At 40.4% G+C, this 15,868-nt stretch overlaps 1 protein-coding gene and 1 long non-coding RNA gene across 3 annotated transcripts; both read left to right on the top strand.

Moving 5' to 3' along the window:
• The first annotated feature begins 196 nt into the window (after positions 1-196).
• Positions 197-5,571, top strand: LOC117466233 (transmembrane 6 superfamily member 1-like). The gene is made up of 10 exons (XM_071202121.1): positions 197-436; positions 592-692; positions 813-914; positions 1,011-1,110; positions 1,240-1,322; positions 1,518-1,636; positions 2,242-2,337; positions 2,425-2,517; positions 2,603-2,722; positions 4,198-5,571. Exons 1-10 carry the CDS (start codon positions 339-341, stop codon positions 4,387-4,389), a joined length of 1,104 nt encoding a protein of 367 aa, XP_071058222.1. The 5' UTR covers positions 197-338; the 3' UTR covers positions 4,390-5,571.
• A 3,639-nt stretch (positions 5,572-9,210) lies between these two features.
• On the top strand, positions 9,211-11,072 carry LOC139433208 (uncharacterized). Of its 2 annotated transcripts, none has more exons than XR_011642771.1 (4): positions 9,211-9,238; positions 9,741-9,877; positions 10,397-10,500; positions 10,662-11,072. It is a non-coding gene; the product is annotated as an uncharacterized lncRNA (long non-coding RNA). The 2 variants fall into 2 exon arrangements; XR_011642772.1 differs by having other exon boundaries at positions 10,397-10,496.
• The last annotated feature ends 4,796 nt before the right edge of the window (positions 11,073-15,868 follow it).

The following is a 15,868-nucleotide window of genomic DNA, read 5'->3' on the forward strand; positions in this document are numbered from 1 at the left end:
TGTGTGTGTGTGTGTGTGTGTGTGTGTGTGTGTGTGTGTGTGTGTGTGTGTGTGTGTGTGTGTGTGTGTGTGTGTGTGTGTGTGTGTGTGTGTGTGTGTGTGTGTGTGTGTGTGTGTGTGTGTGTGTGTGTGTGTGTGTGTGAGTGAGATAGTGGGTATGAGGCAGAGAGGAAGAGAGGGGGAGTGAGACCGAAGAACAAGACAGAGCATGCCTGAGCTGCAACTGAAGTTTGTTCCTAACATAGTTTGACTTCTCCTCACTCCTTGAGATATGAGACTCGCAGACTAAACAAATGTGTCTTTAACAGCTGACTTATTAGATTTTCAGCCTGGTCGCGATGAGTGCGTCTGCAGCGTCTGCAGGGACGGGAGTGTTTGTGCTCTCCTTGATGTCCATCCCCATCTGCTATTTATTTAATTCCCTCATAGCCAACAGGTGAGGCTTTTTATCTTGTGTTTGTTCTATGCCTGTGATGATGAAGAAAATGTTATCATTAGTGGAACAGTTAATAGGATAATGGTATTTGTCATAAACTCTTTTGAATACTTTATTATTTGTATTATTATAATAATATATTTTATTGCATTTAGCGCTCAAGCTTTCATCTTCGCTGGGTGTTCAACAGTCATCATCCTGTCAATTGCACATGTTATGTTCAAGAAGAAGGCTCCAGCAGATCCTCTTTTCTATGGTATGGATTCAGAAATGCATGTTTTCATGTTGGGACCAAACCATATTCACATGAAATATCCAAAAGTATCTTGTTTTGTCACCAAACTGAATTAAAATAAAAGTATATCTATGTGTCCAGTGTATGCAGTGTATGCCTTCTTCAGTGTTGTGAATCTGATAGTTGGGTTGGAGCAGGACAACATCATTGATGGATTTGTGACATTTTACCTCAGGCAGGCAAGTGTTTTGTTGTGAATCCCGTCAGTGAGTTGTCAGTATGCAGTATGCACAGCCTGCACACATTCCTGATAATAAAACTGCCCTGTGTTTCAGGCAGATCCACATATTAACACAGCACATGGGCACATGATCTCCTACTGGGATGGCTGTGTTCACTATCTCATGTATCTGCTCATGATTGCTGCGATTACTTGGGGGTAAGTGCTATCTATCTATCTGTCTATCTATCTATCTATCTATCTATCTATCTATCTATCTATCTATCTATCTATCTATCTATCTATCTCTATCAAAGTATAATGTGTTTATTTTTTGTTTCTCCACAGGGACAGTTACCGAGCCATTGGTCTCTACTGGGTGGGATCTTTTCTCATGCGTGCCATAGTCTACATTCTTGGGAGTACTGTGGGTAAGTAAAAATAATGGCATGCTTTTAGTGTAGCGTCACATACCTCCCTTGAGAATACTACAAAGATCCAAACTGAAGTCAATTTGAAAAAGATTCACATATGATGTAGATACATTCACATTCTGATGTAGATACATTCTTCTGTCTTGGTTTGCGTCTCTCAAAGTGACATATAAATCTTCTGTCTATTCTCAGGAAAGCATGGAACCGAAGTTAATTATTTCTTGCTCCTGCACATGCTATACATCTCAGTGTCTGTTTGGGCCTGCTTCCGCATCTTCAGTCAGCCCTCCACACAGGAAGATGAGTTGACTGTAAGTCAGGATCAGAACTGTTAAAATAAAACATATCACTGGTTCACATACATGGGTTTTTTAATAGATACTTATTAATGAAGAAAATATAACATGTGTAGAGCAGTTTGGAAATATAAGACACCACAATTTTATTTTTAAAATATTTGATTATGATAATTTAAAAGACATGCTAACTTTACAGGTGGACACATGAACACAACCCCTCTAAAAAGGGAAACTGCCAAGAAAGTAAACATTTTTGCCTTAATAAAATTATAAGTTCAGTCTCTGGGGCTTTATAAATAAGAAAGACATTTATTATTTTTTCAGAAAATTGGCTCTCTTACTTTATTTGTTCTGTCTCTATGACCTTTGAGAACATGTTTATGATTCCCAGTCCATTACATACTTCTGGTCTCTTGGCTTTGATCAATTTAAGCTTCCTGTTTTGTTCTATAGCAGTTAGTAGGTGCAATATACATTTCGAAAAGTTTCCTCAAAAGGCTTAACACAACAGCCAAACGTTTCCCCTCCAGCACCTCTTCAGTGTGTGACAGAGCTATATATGTGATGCAACGTTTTAAGTTTAATGTCATGATGTTGCTTTCTTTCGTAACATCCAGGAGGCTGAACAAAAAAGTTTACTAGACAGACCTCTGGACTTACTGTTCATCATCTACCTCGTCCTTGCTTTCGCTTTCTGTGTCTTCAGAGGCCTGGTAAGAAACCTTGAGAGGATCAACTGCACACACACATGGGTTGAAAATATGTCTTTATGTGCCGTGCCTGTGTATTTTGTGTTTAAGGTTGTTCTGGACTGTTCCAGCACATGGTGTCAAGAGTACACACAGCAGTACGAGCCTTACCTGAAAGACCCTACTGCCTATCCTAAAGTACAGGTAACTCTGAAGCTATGAAATACCTCATGTTTATTCTGAAACACTGTCTGTGCAGACACCTCTAAATTGTGTCCATGTTGGTCAGATGCTGGTGGGCATGCTGTACTCTGGACCGTACTACATCATTACTCTCTACGGGCTGATGGTCCCTGGATGTGAGTGGATGCCGGACCTGACTCTGGTGCACTCTGGAGCTCTGGCACAGGTAGGTCCTGCTGGTTGTTACAAAGGAAACCAAGCCTCCTCAGATAGAGATTATTCACAACCAAACACATGTTTTAATTTGATCCAACAGTTTTTTTATTTAACTTTTTATTTTGTCGTTATTATTGCGTTTTGCATGAAAATACAATTGCTATATCAGAACGATGTTAATAAGGTAAAAGATAAACATTCTCTTTATTCAAAGACATTATAAAAAGTGACAATTGACATATTACTTCATATGGCTATATAGACTGCATCTGGCAAATAAATGTCAATCAAGCATACAGTCCAGAGAACAGGTCTAATGGTGCACAACAAATTAGAACTTGTAATTATGATTAAAACTCTGACAATTCTGATTGTATATAGCGCTTTAATGTCAATAAATTCTCCTTTTTATTGTATTCTTAGTAAACTTACATTTGTCATTTAATCCACTCAATCAATGTATCTTCTTTCAAGCATTTTGTTGTCTTCTTGGTTTAGTGATTGTTTGATTGTGTTTGTTAGCCTTTGCATTGAATGTTTATTTGTTGTGCTACATTATCAGTGAAACACAATGCTAATGTCTAACATGTTTTATCATTGATATATTTACATTGAATCAAGGAATGCTATATTTGGAAGACAAAAACTTGTAAAGCAAATATGTATCATATATTGTATATTAAGTTCTCTGCTCTGTGTCAATTTAAACTAGGAAAACCAGACCTATAGATTATATCTTTAAATATCTAAATTATTACCCAGATACAGGGAAGATACCACTGGAATGACCCACTGATCTCTTTCCCACTTATACAATGATTAAATAACCATGGTCATGGTCAGTCATATCAGGACAATACAAAGCTGCTATTGTGTTGGGCTGCAGCGCATCACTCATCAGCGGGATAAGGGCAGAGGCTGACTTCAGCCAGAGAGGAATGGTTTGGTGGTATTCAGTTAAATGTCAGCTGTTCAGGCCGGCTATGAATAGGAAAGCTGAGGCTCCTGCTCGTGTCATGTATCCCTTTTCCTTTTTGTGTGCATGCTTTAAGGTTCTTTTTAGCTTTGTCTTTATTATTGTCACCTCATAATGAAGACTTGAGGTAGCAAAAGCGAGAGGGCACATATGTATTTTTTCAGTGAGTGTCCATGAAAAGGTAAATGGCAAGAGTCTATTGATTTGTAAAACATATGTGGAGATAAGAGGCAGTATTATAATTGTTCCAGCTCTTATGGTCATCATTACAAAATGAAATACTTTTGTGCAAATTCATAACCAAAACAAATTACAGCTTTTGTACAACAAAGTAGGAAGAATTGAAATATTTTGAAGACACCATTAGTCATCATTTTCAACCATATTTTTTTTCAGCAGCAAAATATAGCCTATTGAAAAAGATATGTTAACTCTTCAAGCTAGACAGGAAACCAATGTCCCTGTTAATGTGAAACAGATTTTTCCAATTCTCTCCCTTTACTTCACAGGCCCAGTTCACTCATATCTGTGCGTCACTTCACACACGGACACCGTTCTCATACAGAGTGCCTGCTGGCGGCCAGCCTGTCTTCTTGCTGGTCAACATCCTGTACGCTCTGATGCCTCAAGCACTGTGCTACCGCTGCCGCACCAGGCCTGCCTTCTTCCTCAGGCCAACGCCAGATAAAAAGACTGAATGAAAGAGAGGCGTGAGAGTTCCAGGGATGTCAATGATGCCTAAATAAAAGGATTGCAAAGTACAGCTCTCTCTGTTTGCAGTTAGTAGCAGAGGCTATTTTTGGAGAGGAAGCAACAACCTTTAACCTTAGTGAAGGCTAAGTGGAGGTATTGGAAACATCCAGGGTCCCACACAGTTTGTGTCATCCAACACTTATGGTCCCTTATTTTGAAAAATAGGAATTGCTTAGAATGTGTGTATGATCGGATTGGAAAAACTTGAAAATGATCCTTTTTCTTATCGTTTTGAAGAGTTTATTGGTAACAAATCGTACTTGTTCACACTGACCTTTCTGTGCAGTGCTTATTTTGCCAATAGTTTGTCAAATAAAGAAATGAACATGTCTGTATGCTTTATAATATAGGATACATTCTATAGAGATACATATTCAACCTTAAAAGGCATTTTGTACAAAAAACTGTCTGTGATTTTCCTATTCAGAATGCCTTGTTTGGAACTATCCACACAGAAAGAATATGCAATCATTTTGTATTCACTTCCCACTGATTTATTTGTCACTTTCAAGAGAATTGTAAATTATATTAGACAATTATTGTTTTGTCTCCACAATACATTGTAGTTCAGGGGACAACATCTGAAATGTTTTGCACTTTACTGTCTTTTTGGGCGGGGAGTTTTTCCTTATCTGAAGCGAGGTATAAAAGGACGACAGAGTATGTCATGCTGTAGCCTACTGACTGTAAAGCCCCTTGGGAAATGCATGCTTTGTGATACTGTTATAGGTCAATAAAAGTGTCCTGACCAGTTAAAAATACTTTGCTGAATTAATTACAAAAATGGACGGGCCATTACAGTAAATGTATGCTTAACCCATAAGGACCCAAGAGCCCCCCCAAATGACTCCTGTTGGAAGGGCGCAACAGTGGTAATTAAAGTTTAAAAGTCTCAAAAATGCTACAACTACTGTCACAAACTGGATGAATGTGAAGTATTTTGTTAAAGGAGGATGAAAGCGTAATTAAGGAGCACTATTGGAGTGACTTTGATGGTTATTGGACTCAGGATTAATTAATTTGGATTCCCGCTGTATGAAGAAATTAAAGGACGGTGCAAGTGGAAACAATTCACAAAGGGATTAAACTGTTTAAAACACATGCTCAAAGTAAGCCGGATTTTGCTGATGTGTTTATGTGGATTCAAAAGTCGTAAATAATCTAAGGAGACCGATCTGATCGGACCAACTGTGACAAATAATCCAACTGAAACCGGCATGGACAATGACTATGTTTTAAAAATGCGCTTATCCAGCAAAGCCTGGTTTGGATACTTTACGGGCAGAAGAAACATTTATATTAAAGAAATAATTATACATTTTCGGAATTTTATGCCATTAATAGCTACTAACTTGAATTTGTATTCAAATGAATTAATCAATTATTTTTTATATTGTATTGTAATGAAGAGACAAGGCTTTTAGTGACAATCATGTATTGAGTTACAATTATATGTAAAAAAAAAAGGGGGGGGGCCCCAGGTTGGGAACCACTGCACTAGGGGGGTCCGGGGATATCCGGTGCACTTTGAGCGCACAATTACTAGAGACCTGATCTAGGGGGTACAACTCTAAAACACCCATATGAAAAAGATCGGTTTACATTTTAATAATCAAATAAGTATATGAACATAACCAATAACCTACCATAGCCAATAACAAATAAATGTAGCTTATTTTATTTTTGTTGTTCATTCATATCTTATTTTACCTAGTTAACATTTATTTATTTATGCATATTTTTGTATCTTTCCAACTTTAAACGATATTTTTGGATTACTGTCCTATAGTATACAATGGAATGATTTCAAACCAGTTTTGATTTATCCTAATAATTATAAAGGAGTGCCTTGGAAATATGTGTTTACATAAATTGGGGTCAAAACGTTTGAGACCCACTGAGATAACTTAGACTAAAATTAACTTATCTAAACACTGAGTCCTTTACCTCACTGAGCCTCTCAGTCTGACAGGAGAGCTCTCCTCCACCCTGGTTGTAGAAACATCTACTTCTTATATCCGTTAGCGATGCTAGCACCAGATTCTAATAATAACAGCGCCGGTACCGGTGCGCCCTCTCCCTCGCTCGCTCTCTCGCTCCCATGCTCGCACTTTGGCTGTGAGCTGCGGGCACCTGATAAGTCAACATCCCCCACTTACATCACTTACAGCGCCCATCGTACAGGGCAAATGAAAAGTGTAACCGGGGTGAAAAGGGTGTTACATTTACTTCATTATGAATGTTGTTACATCAAGGCCGAAAATGTGGATGAGCGCCAATGGTCAAAAATGTTTTTTTCCTCCCAGAGCTACCAGTGCAGAGCCCCCCAGATCTGGCGCACTAGGCGACCGCCTGTGTCGCCTATGCCAAAAATCGGCCCTGCCTAGTATACAGTGTCAATGTCTCAACATTTAGCAAAAATACACCTTTATTGAACATACAGTAACACAAATACTACAAATCCACATAACAAACAATCAAAAATGAAAAAGGGTCGCCACTTATTATTTGAATAAAAAAACCTGGCTGGCGCCCCCTAGCAGCGGCGCGCATATTTCAGCAGCGGCGCTGCACCGCCACTATTTGTATATAGGGGAAACACTGATGTCCTTTATTACATTTAACCTGTTGTGGAAACATTTATTGATCAAATGAATATGAAACAAATGAGATAAATATTGCTGTGACACTGTGTCACATCGGGACTTTAACCCAAAACTTTCACAGTAAACCCAAAGTGACATAATATGCACAATTAGACATTATTATGATCTTCTCAGTTAATTTAGCTGATTCAATTATATTGAGGTAATATGTTCTTAATCTTCTATTCAAAGAATGTTCAAACTAATTTAAACCAAAAAATAATCCTCATTAATTAAGTTAAAAATAAGAGTTATTTTACCCTTAAAAGCATGTAGTGGTACTAGCTTGGTAATTTCCCATTCTTTTTTCAGACTGTTCCATGTTAGTGGAGCTGCACATCGAAAAGATTTCTTCCCTAAGACAGTCCTAGAACTTGGCACATTTAATAAAACCACAGCATGCGATCTCAGGCAATAAGTACTTTCAATTTGCCGAGAGATCAGGGAGCAGATATAAGATGGTAGTTTATCCAACATGGCTTTGTAAATGAAAAAGTACCAGTGACTGAGCCTCCATACAGTGATGGCAAAACCGCCTTGGTATACAGTGTACAGTGATGCGTAAGTGCTTTACAATTTGTCAAAAATCTCAGTGCACTGTGATACGCAGCCAGTGGCGACTGGTCATTAGGGGCAGGTGGGGCACAGCCCCACCTAGTGTCAGCAGAAAGTATTAAAATAATGATTACAACAAAATGCAAAAAATAAATTAAAAAATATATAAAATATATTTTAAGATCATTTTTAATCATCTGATTCGTCTGTACATTGCTGTTTTAGTATGTGTTCTTCTAATTAGTGTCTACAGTGTGTGCCTATTGAGCTGTTTAGAGCCATGTGGGACAAAACCCGATCCTGCCCCTCCCTCTGACTGTCTAAGTGAACGGTGACTGCAAAAACTACACTGCGCATGCTCAGAGTATTTTCCTATGTAATGTGTGTGGCAAAAAATAATGACCATAGGGGCAAAGTGCTGCCATCCCCACCATACGTCATCTCACATAATTCAGAGCTGATTGGCTGTAACGGAGCGTCCACACCAGAGCCCTAGAGATACTAAGAGTTACGACACTCCCATAGACCTCCGTTGTAAAAAATGGCGGCGCCTACTTCCGGGGTATGGACATCGAAATAGTTCAACATATTGTCATTTGGGCGTTGGACCTCATTCACTTACATTACAGCGCGTCGAATAGTTCCAGAGGTAAGTTGCTGAAATATCGAACTCTTTTGAATTGTCAACTGTCTATATTGTATCAGAGGCCCTTTATGATGCTTATACTGGTCTTCATTTGTATATGCACAGCATAATTATCTATATTTTATCTTGGTTATTACAACCCATTTTGCTAGCATTGCCTGCTAGTTAGCTAGCGCGACTTCGTCAGCTTTGATTTGAAGGTAATATTTCAGTAATGAATCGCTAGCAGCTTATATATCAATGATGCTGGGTAACTAACAAGCAGGATTTAGATTGATTATGTGTTTTTATTGTTATTTTGGTTTTTATCTGCTGAACCTGACCGTGTCAGCCATCCTTAGTCGGCTTTTTCTGTATGATATGACTTAACTGCTAGCACTAGTAATATTTCATTGCATTTTGGGATATACTAACATTTCATTATGTGACATGTTGACTGTACTTAGTTTTTTTTGGTACTGTTCCGTGTTAACTCATCTGTACTGTACTAGCCTAGCGCTACTTTTTAATGCTTGATGGCATGCTAGGATAGATTCCTTTGTATTGTAATATACACACTAATTTAATGATTGTTCTTCAAAGGTATTATTCAGTCTTAAAAATATAATAGCCTACTGAATAGGCTACTCTACAGCAGTGAATGAAGGATGAGCCTAAAACATGGTCATGCATCCAAAATGTTTATTTTTAAACAAAATAAACACTTTAAAATAATAATTAGCACTTTTTTTTATTCAGCCTCATATGTCAGCCTCATATGGCTGTTGCTGCTGCTGAAGGAGGGGGCTGCTGCTGGAGGAGGGGGCTGCTGCTGGAGGAGGGTGCTGCTGCTGAAGGAAGAGGAGGCTGGAGGCTGCTGATGGAGGACCGGGAATGGAGATGCCAAGTACATCGATGGCAACGAGTAAGGTTTTTGGCAGTGGCCTAGATGTTATGACCTTCGGTGCAGAGGTCTGTTGGGTCTTCTTTGCCTTCTTACTCTGACTCTTGCTGCCAAGATACCCTTTATGTTTATCCTTCCGCTCAGCCCTGATGCACTTTGATGCAATCCTTAACCTCAGCCTGATGTATGTTGAGAGGATTTTTTTTCTTCAGGTCATGGCATGAGGGCAGGTTGCTGTCCAGCAACATGGCTTCTTGTTCCAGCTGTGACACTGCATTTGAGGACTCCATGAGGGAATCGCTCATCCTCACACGGAACAGCTGCTCCACGTTCTGAACAAGGGTGAAAACCTCAACAGAACCTTAGTTGTATTGCTTTTTTCACGGTGTCTTTCCCCCACCGTATCCCACCTTTTTTTGATTGCCCAAGTGCTCTAATTTGGTCTGTGTTGAAGATTTTTTGAAACTTTAGATGAATCAAATTGTGTTTTTTTTTTAATACCGAATGAATCCTCTTCTGGTTTACCAGAGCCCTCTCTGCTCTCTTTCTTAGTAATCTCTCCCTTCTCAGTTGCCTCATTAGATCCTCCACGTGAGCCCGGTCACAACTGGCCCTTGGCAGTCTGGTCCCTGGAGCACCTGACCCTGGCAAACTGGCCTCTTCATAGCTGACCCCTGACTGACTGGCTCCTGGCACACTGATCTCTGGTAAGGTGGCCTCTTGATTTTCGGCCCCTGACATACTGGCCCCTGGCAGTCTGCTGACATCTGTCTCACTCTCTCTGTCTGTGATGTCCCTTTCATTCCCTTGGAACTCCACCTCAATATCTCCCTGAATCTCTGTAACAATAACAAGGCAATTGCTGTTATATGTGTATGCTGCCTTTACATGTGCACCTATTGTCATTTAAGGGTACACTATACTCCTACAGTATAGTGACATTCATCTAAGTTCGCCTATTGGCAATGTTACAGTATGAAGAAATCTGTAGATGATCTCCATGTGGTATATGAGTCTTCAGAGAATCCCTGAACCCTGGTATTTTTGAAGCTGTATAATCTGAAAGTTGCATTAGGAGTGTAGTCTATCCTTGAATTATATAACATGGGAAACATTGTTAGCTTCATATATCATACCAATGTTTGATGTGCAGTAATAGGTGTGGTCATTATTCCTGACAGCTGGAGGCATACTCCTTGACGTGAATTTTCTCCTTTTCGGTTTAGGCCGATGTATAAATACTGTTGGAACAGCATCTGGCCTCAACCTCAAATTTCCTCCTGATTTGTTGCCAATATATTGGTCGTCTTCAAAGTGTACCTGTGGGTAGGTAGGTTTGATCAGTTTCCCCTGCACACTTCAAATGTCATTGAAGAGTCATAATTCTCTACACTTGGAAATATGATGCCCTTTAAAATGTTAATAAGTCATGTCACCTCTGTGAACATTACTTACATGACAGAGTTTTCTGCTGTTGTTGTCCTCTGTCAGACACAGGTTTTGTCTGTTGACCATTGCCATCCATCTCTTCCTTCGCTCTACGTCCTTAGGGAAGCCATACATCCGGAACCCCTTCTCGGATCGATTAGAGCACCCAAATGCTATGTATGACAACTGATCTATTAAAATGCAATATAAACGAAAGTGCCATAATATTTATTGTGCAAACATTTTAACATGAATATTGCTATGTCCTCTGTTCAGTCTGCTCCCAACTGTATTCTCTCCCATTATTCACCACTGTTCCTATTCTTGCTCTGCTTTTTAGGGCCCAGGAAACCGATGATGAGGATGTCCCTTTCACAAAGGAACCTTCTTGTTTTTTTCAAAATGATTAGGCCCCTGGATGCCCTAGACTAGAGTTCTGTATTGCTTTTTTGTAAATAGTTGCTTTTTTGTAAATAGTTGTTTGTAAATATTTGTACACAATTGTTGTTCGCACAATTATGCTTGTGCGAACAACAATTGTGGGTGGGTGCTTATTGTGCTGCAGACATTGAAGGACCTCAGTCTCCTGAGGAAAGACAGGTGAAAGGTGAGGAGAGGTCATCGCTTGGAAGGTTTTATATCCTGTGGTGTCTCAACAGAACTTAATATGAATTGCTTTATTGTCTCGTCGCTGGATCACCTCCCCCTGGCAAAGTGGCCTCGTCATTTTAATTTGTATTGTTGACAAACCTGTTTGTGTTGCTCTGTTGAACCATGGTTCAACAGGAGCTTCTGTAAATAGTTTTGTAAATAGTTTGAATATTTATCATAGTAATCATTTTCAGTCTCCCACTCTCTCAATTTAATTTATCGTTTCTTTGCCCCACCATATATTTTGTTGTCCAAGGGCACTAATTTGGTCTGTGTTGAAGATTGTTTTACACTTTAAATTAATCCAAATTGTGTTTTTTGGCTGAATTAATCATTTTCTGTTGAACCCTAACCCTCTTTGTTCTCATTCTCATTCATTTGACTTTGTTTTGTTCCAACACACATCACTTTTTCCATACACTGTTCTTAATAAGTAATAGGCTACCAAGCTTTCCGTTTTCACCCTGCCTCTCCAAATGCAAAACTGTCAATAAAAAGTATGCAATAATGCAATTACAGCTGAAAACTTGGGTGTGTGTGTTTTTTTAATATATATATTTACCATTCAATAACGCAATCGCTGCTGTCTGTCTGTCCCATATAAGAACATGACAGCGCAGCGCAACTATACTACGGACGTGATTGCCCTGGCAGTGACATCAACATAGCCTGCTTGTGCTGCCACACTTTCCCCTCAAAATATCGTTAAATAACGAAACTTGTAAATATTGCCAATCCATACAAAGTGTAACCACATCATGTAAATATGAAAGCAATCTTTAAAAAATAACAGCGTTGACAATCTATGACTATTTTGACCATGTTTGTGCTGTTTTTGCCATAGAGAAGCATTGCCACGGAAGTGCGTTTTGAACTATCCCGGCATACATAAACCACGTGACCGGCTGGCGGCGACATCAAAGTGTGTCGTAACTCTTATCTCTCTATGGCTCTGGTCCACACTACAGCTAAGTAGGCTACGTGTGCCGCGAAAAGTGTGCTGTGTGAAGAGGAGACGAGAGAGCTGCAGTGAGGCGTGTGAAGAGGAGACGAGAGAGCTGCAGTGAGGCGTCCTAAAACCAGGAAGTAAGCTGCGCATGGCTTCCCTCGACCTAAAAGCAACGAGATTTCTCCATAGGATTTTAGAAAACAGCTCAAAATAAGATCTGTGGGAAACGGAGCTGTTAGATAAATGTACGTTTTGTTCAGCCGGATAATATCCACATGTCTACCCTACTTTTATCATTTTCGAATCAAAAATCTATTGATTAGATTAGATTTATGATAGACTTTTGAAACTACAAGAAGATAAGGAGGACTTTTACAAAAAAGTAATAGAGATTTTTGTCCAGAAGGATAGGCAAATGGACTTAATCTTCAAGTCAAGGTAACACTGCAATTTTATTGAAAATGGGATCTTACTAAGAGAGAACAATTCAATATTTAAATGATAAAATTACATTTTTTTGGGTGTCCTTCTGTTGAACTGTCTGTTTAAAAGTAATTGAAGCATCAGACAAAAAAAGCTTTTGAAAATAATATTATATTTTGATTTAATATATTTGTAAACCTGAAGAGTCAGTGCCAGTGCCTCACCAGCCATGAACCTCTCTGCAGAAGCTTATATATAGACATCTGAGTTTTTTGTGCCCCACCACTTTTGTACATATAGAAACGCCACTGTACGCAGCAACTAACTTGCTCGGGTAATTGGCAGGTGCATCCATATATAACAAATCACCATAGTCCAGCACAGGTAAAAAGGTCACAGCGACTAGCCTTTTCCTGGCCTCAAGCGAGAAACGGGACTTATTTCTGTAAAAGAAACCTCGCCTAACCCTCAGCTTTTTAAGCAGGTTATTTACATGAAATGGTGTGTGTGTGTGTGTGTGTGTGTGTGTGTGTGTGTGTGTGTGTGTGTGTGTGTGTGTGTGTGTGTGTGTGTGTGTGTGTGTGTGTGTGTGTGTGTGTGTGTGTGTGTGTGTGTGTGTGTGTGTGTGTGTGTGTGTGTGTGTGTGTGTGTGTGTGTGTGTGTGTGTGTGTGTGTGTGTGTGTGTGTGTGTGTGTGTGTGTGTGTGTGTGTGTGTGTGTGTGTGTATGGACTTTGCCACAGTCCTTACATGTTTATCACCCGACTAACACTTCTAGGAAGGTTTACTTACACAATAGCAATTAGGAAACATAGGATAAATCTGTCTCCAACAGGAGCAGATTTATTTAAAAAATAACACACTAAAAAAGAAATAACACAAGCATTTTTTTTGTAAACACTGGCAAAAAAGAAAAAATGTACACAACCTGAATGTGTTTAGTGTTTAATGTTTTTGAATTGAGGCACCATGCACTTACATGTACATATTTACCAGAGAAAAATATAATGAGTAAGCCTTGCCTTTAAGGGAAGCTTTTGTGCAGTACAGTTGTGTAACAGAAGACCAGAAAACAAGTCTTGTAGATAGGTCTTCACCGTTGTGTTGCCAGCATCAGAGCACCTCCTGAGCGCGGTGGCATCTTCCCCATAATACTTGGGAATGCATACGAGTGATGATGGGGGGAGTGGTGGTGTTGCTGCAGGGACTTCACCCCTCATGTCTGCAGCAAGCTGCTCCCTGAAGGACTTCTGGGTGTGTGGCTTCGTTCTGCCGGGGTCACCCCTCATCTTGTGCAGCTCCTTGTGGAGAAGGAAGCATGTTCACCACTGCAATGTCCATTGTACCACTTCATGGTTTTGTGGTGAACGCTGTAGTACCCAATCAAAGCATCGGACACATCCACGCAGCCCATGCTTCTGTTGTAGTCCATCACAGCGTCAGGAACGGTAACACTCTTAGTCTGCCACACACCAGCCTGTTTCACTTTCCTCCTGACAGTCTGTCCACTGAATCAGAAGATGCAGAGGGAGGCTGAGTTAGTACTGGTGCAGCCGTCCGGCGGCGTAGCTTGGATGTTGATGGCTCTGGGGCAACTGTATGCTGATCTGATGCACGTCGTAGCTCGGATGAGGCAGATGTTGATGGCTGTGATCCAGAAGCCATTTGATACTAGTCTTCATCACTGTGAAAACAAATGCGGAAAAAACAATTACTTTGATTACTTCACTGGCTTATTCTTTAAAAAAAAGCGGGGCTAGTCCTGGTGGGCTACCCAGGCTGAGTGACAAGGTGGCATCCAGGAAACTGAAATTTGCAGGTCAATCAATCAATCAATGTTTATTTATATAGCCCAATATCACAAATGTTACATTTGTCTCAGTGGTCTTCACAGTGTGTACAGAATATCAGTATGACAATACGACACCCTCTGTCCTTAGACCCTCACATCGTACAAGGAAAAACTTCCAAAGAAAACCCAGTTTAAAGGGAAAAATGGGAGAAACCTCAGGGAGAGCAACAGAGGAGGGATCCCTCTCCCAGGACGGACAGACGTGCAATAGCTGCCGAGTGTAAATTGAAAAGATAATACATTTGCAACATAGGTAGTCCAAATGTTTGGAAATGCATGTGTGTATAATAGGAAGATGAATCCACGAGGATATCCATCCAGGACCACAGCCACGGCTCAAGATCCAGCGCTCGCGATCCAGGACACAGGACCGCAGGATCATCCATGACTCCGGATCCCAGCGTATATAGACACCAAAAAGAAAGACATTTGGGGAAGCTGGGTTAATCGGAACATGAGAGTACACAGGTATAGACAGAGAGAAGGAAGAAGTAAGATGTCCCCCGACAAACTAAGCCTATATCAGCAAAACTAGGGGCTGAATCTAATCAGCCCTAACTATAAGCTTTATCAAAAAGGAAGGTCTTAAGCGCACTCTTAAAAACGGATAGGGTGTCTGCCGCCCGAACACAAACTGGAAGCTGATTCCACAAATGTGGAGCTTGATAAGAAAAGGCTCTGGCTCCCATTGTACTTTTAGAGATTCTAGGAACAACCAACAACCCTGCATTCTTGGAACGCAATGCCCTAGTAGGACAGTAGGGTATAATGAGTTCTTTAAGGTAAGATGGCGCCTGCCCATTAAGGGCTTTGTAGGCGAGAAGAAGAATTTTAAATTCTATCCTGTGTTCTATAGGGAGCCAGTGTAAGGCAGCCAGAACAGGAGTAATGTGGTCCCTTTTCCTAACTCTGGTTAGTACACGAGCCGCAGCATTTTGAATCAGCTGTCACTGCCATCGACACCAGGAACTTCCAGCTGGCAAGTTAGTACTCTGGGAGCCAACACACGGGCACCGACCAAGAGGGCGCCCCACGCCAACATACGTGGAGGTGCTGAGGAAGGATGTGGGGGTGGAAAGCTCCACAGAGCTGGCCGGGTGTATGGAGGACCGTGAGGATTGGCGAACCCGTTGGCAAACTCGTCTAAGGACGACCTTAGTAGTCCTTGATTGGCTCAAGTTCACACCTTTTTAGGGGCGCTAGTGATGTTGTCCCGGGGATGCTTAGGAGTTGATAAAGGAGATAATCCCACTGACGTCATCATTTGATTCCAAAAGTGGGTCTGGACTCGCGCCCATAGAGGCTGTTTACCAGTATAATGGCTCCCCCCAAAGTATAATTTATGGGTGGCTCCACCCAAAGTATAATTTATGGTCAGAAATGTGTTCTGGGTGGTC

Source organism: Pseudochaenichthys georgianus, chromosome 3, assembly GCF_902827115.2.
Source record: "Pseudochaenichthys georgianus chromosome 3, fPseGeo1.2, whole genome shotgun sequence".
Classification (NCBI taxonomy): Eukaryota; Metazoa; Chordata; class Actinopteri; order Perciformes; family Channichthyidae; genus Pseudochaenichthys; species Pseudochaenichthys georgianus.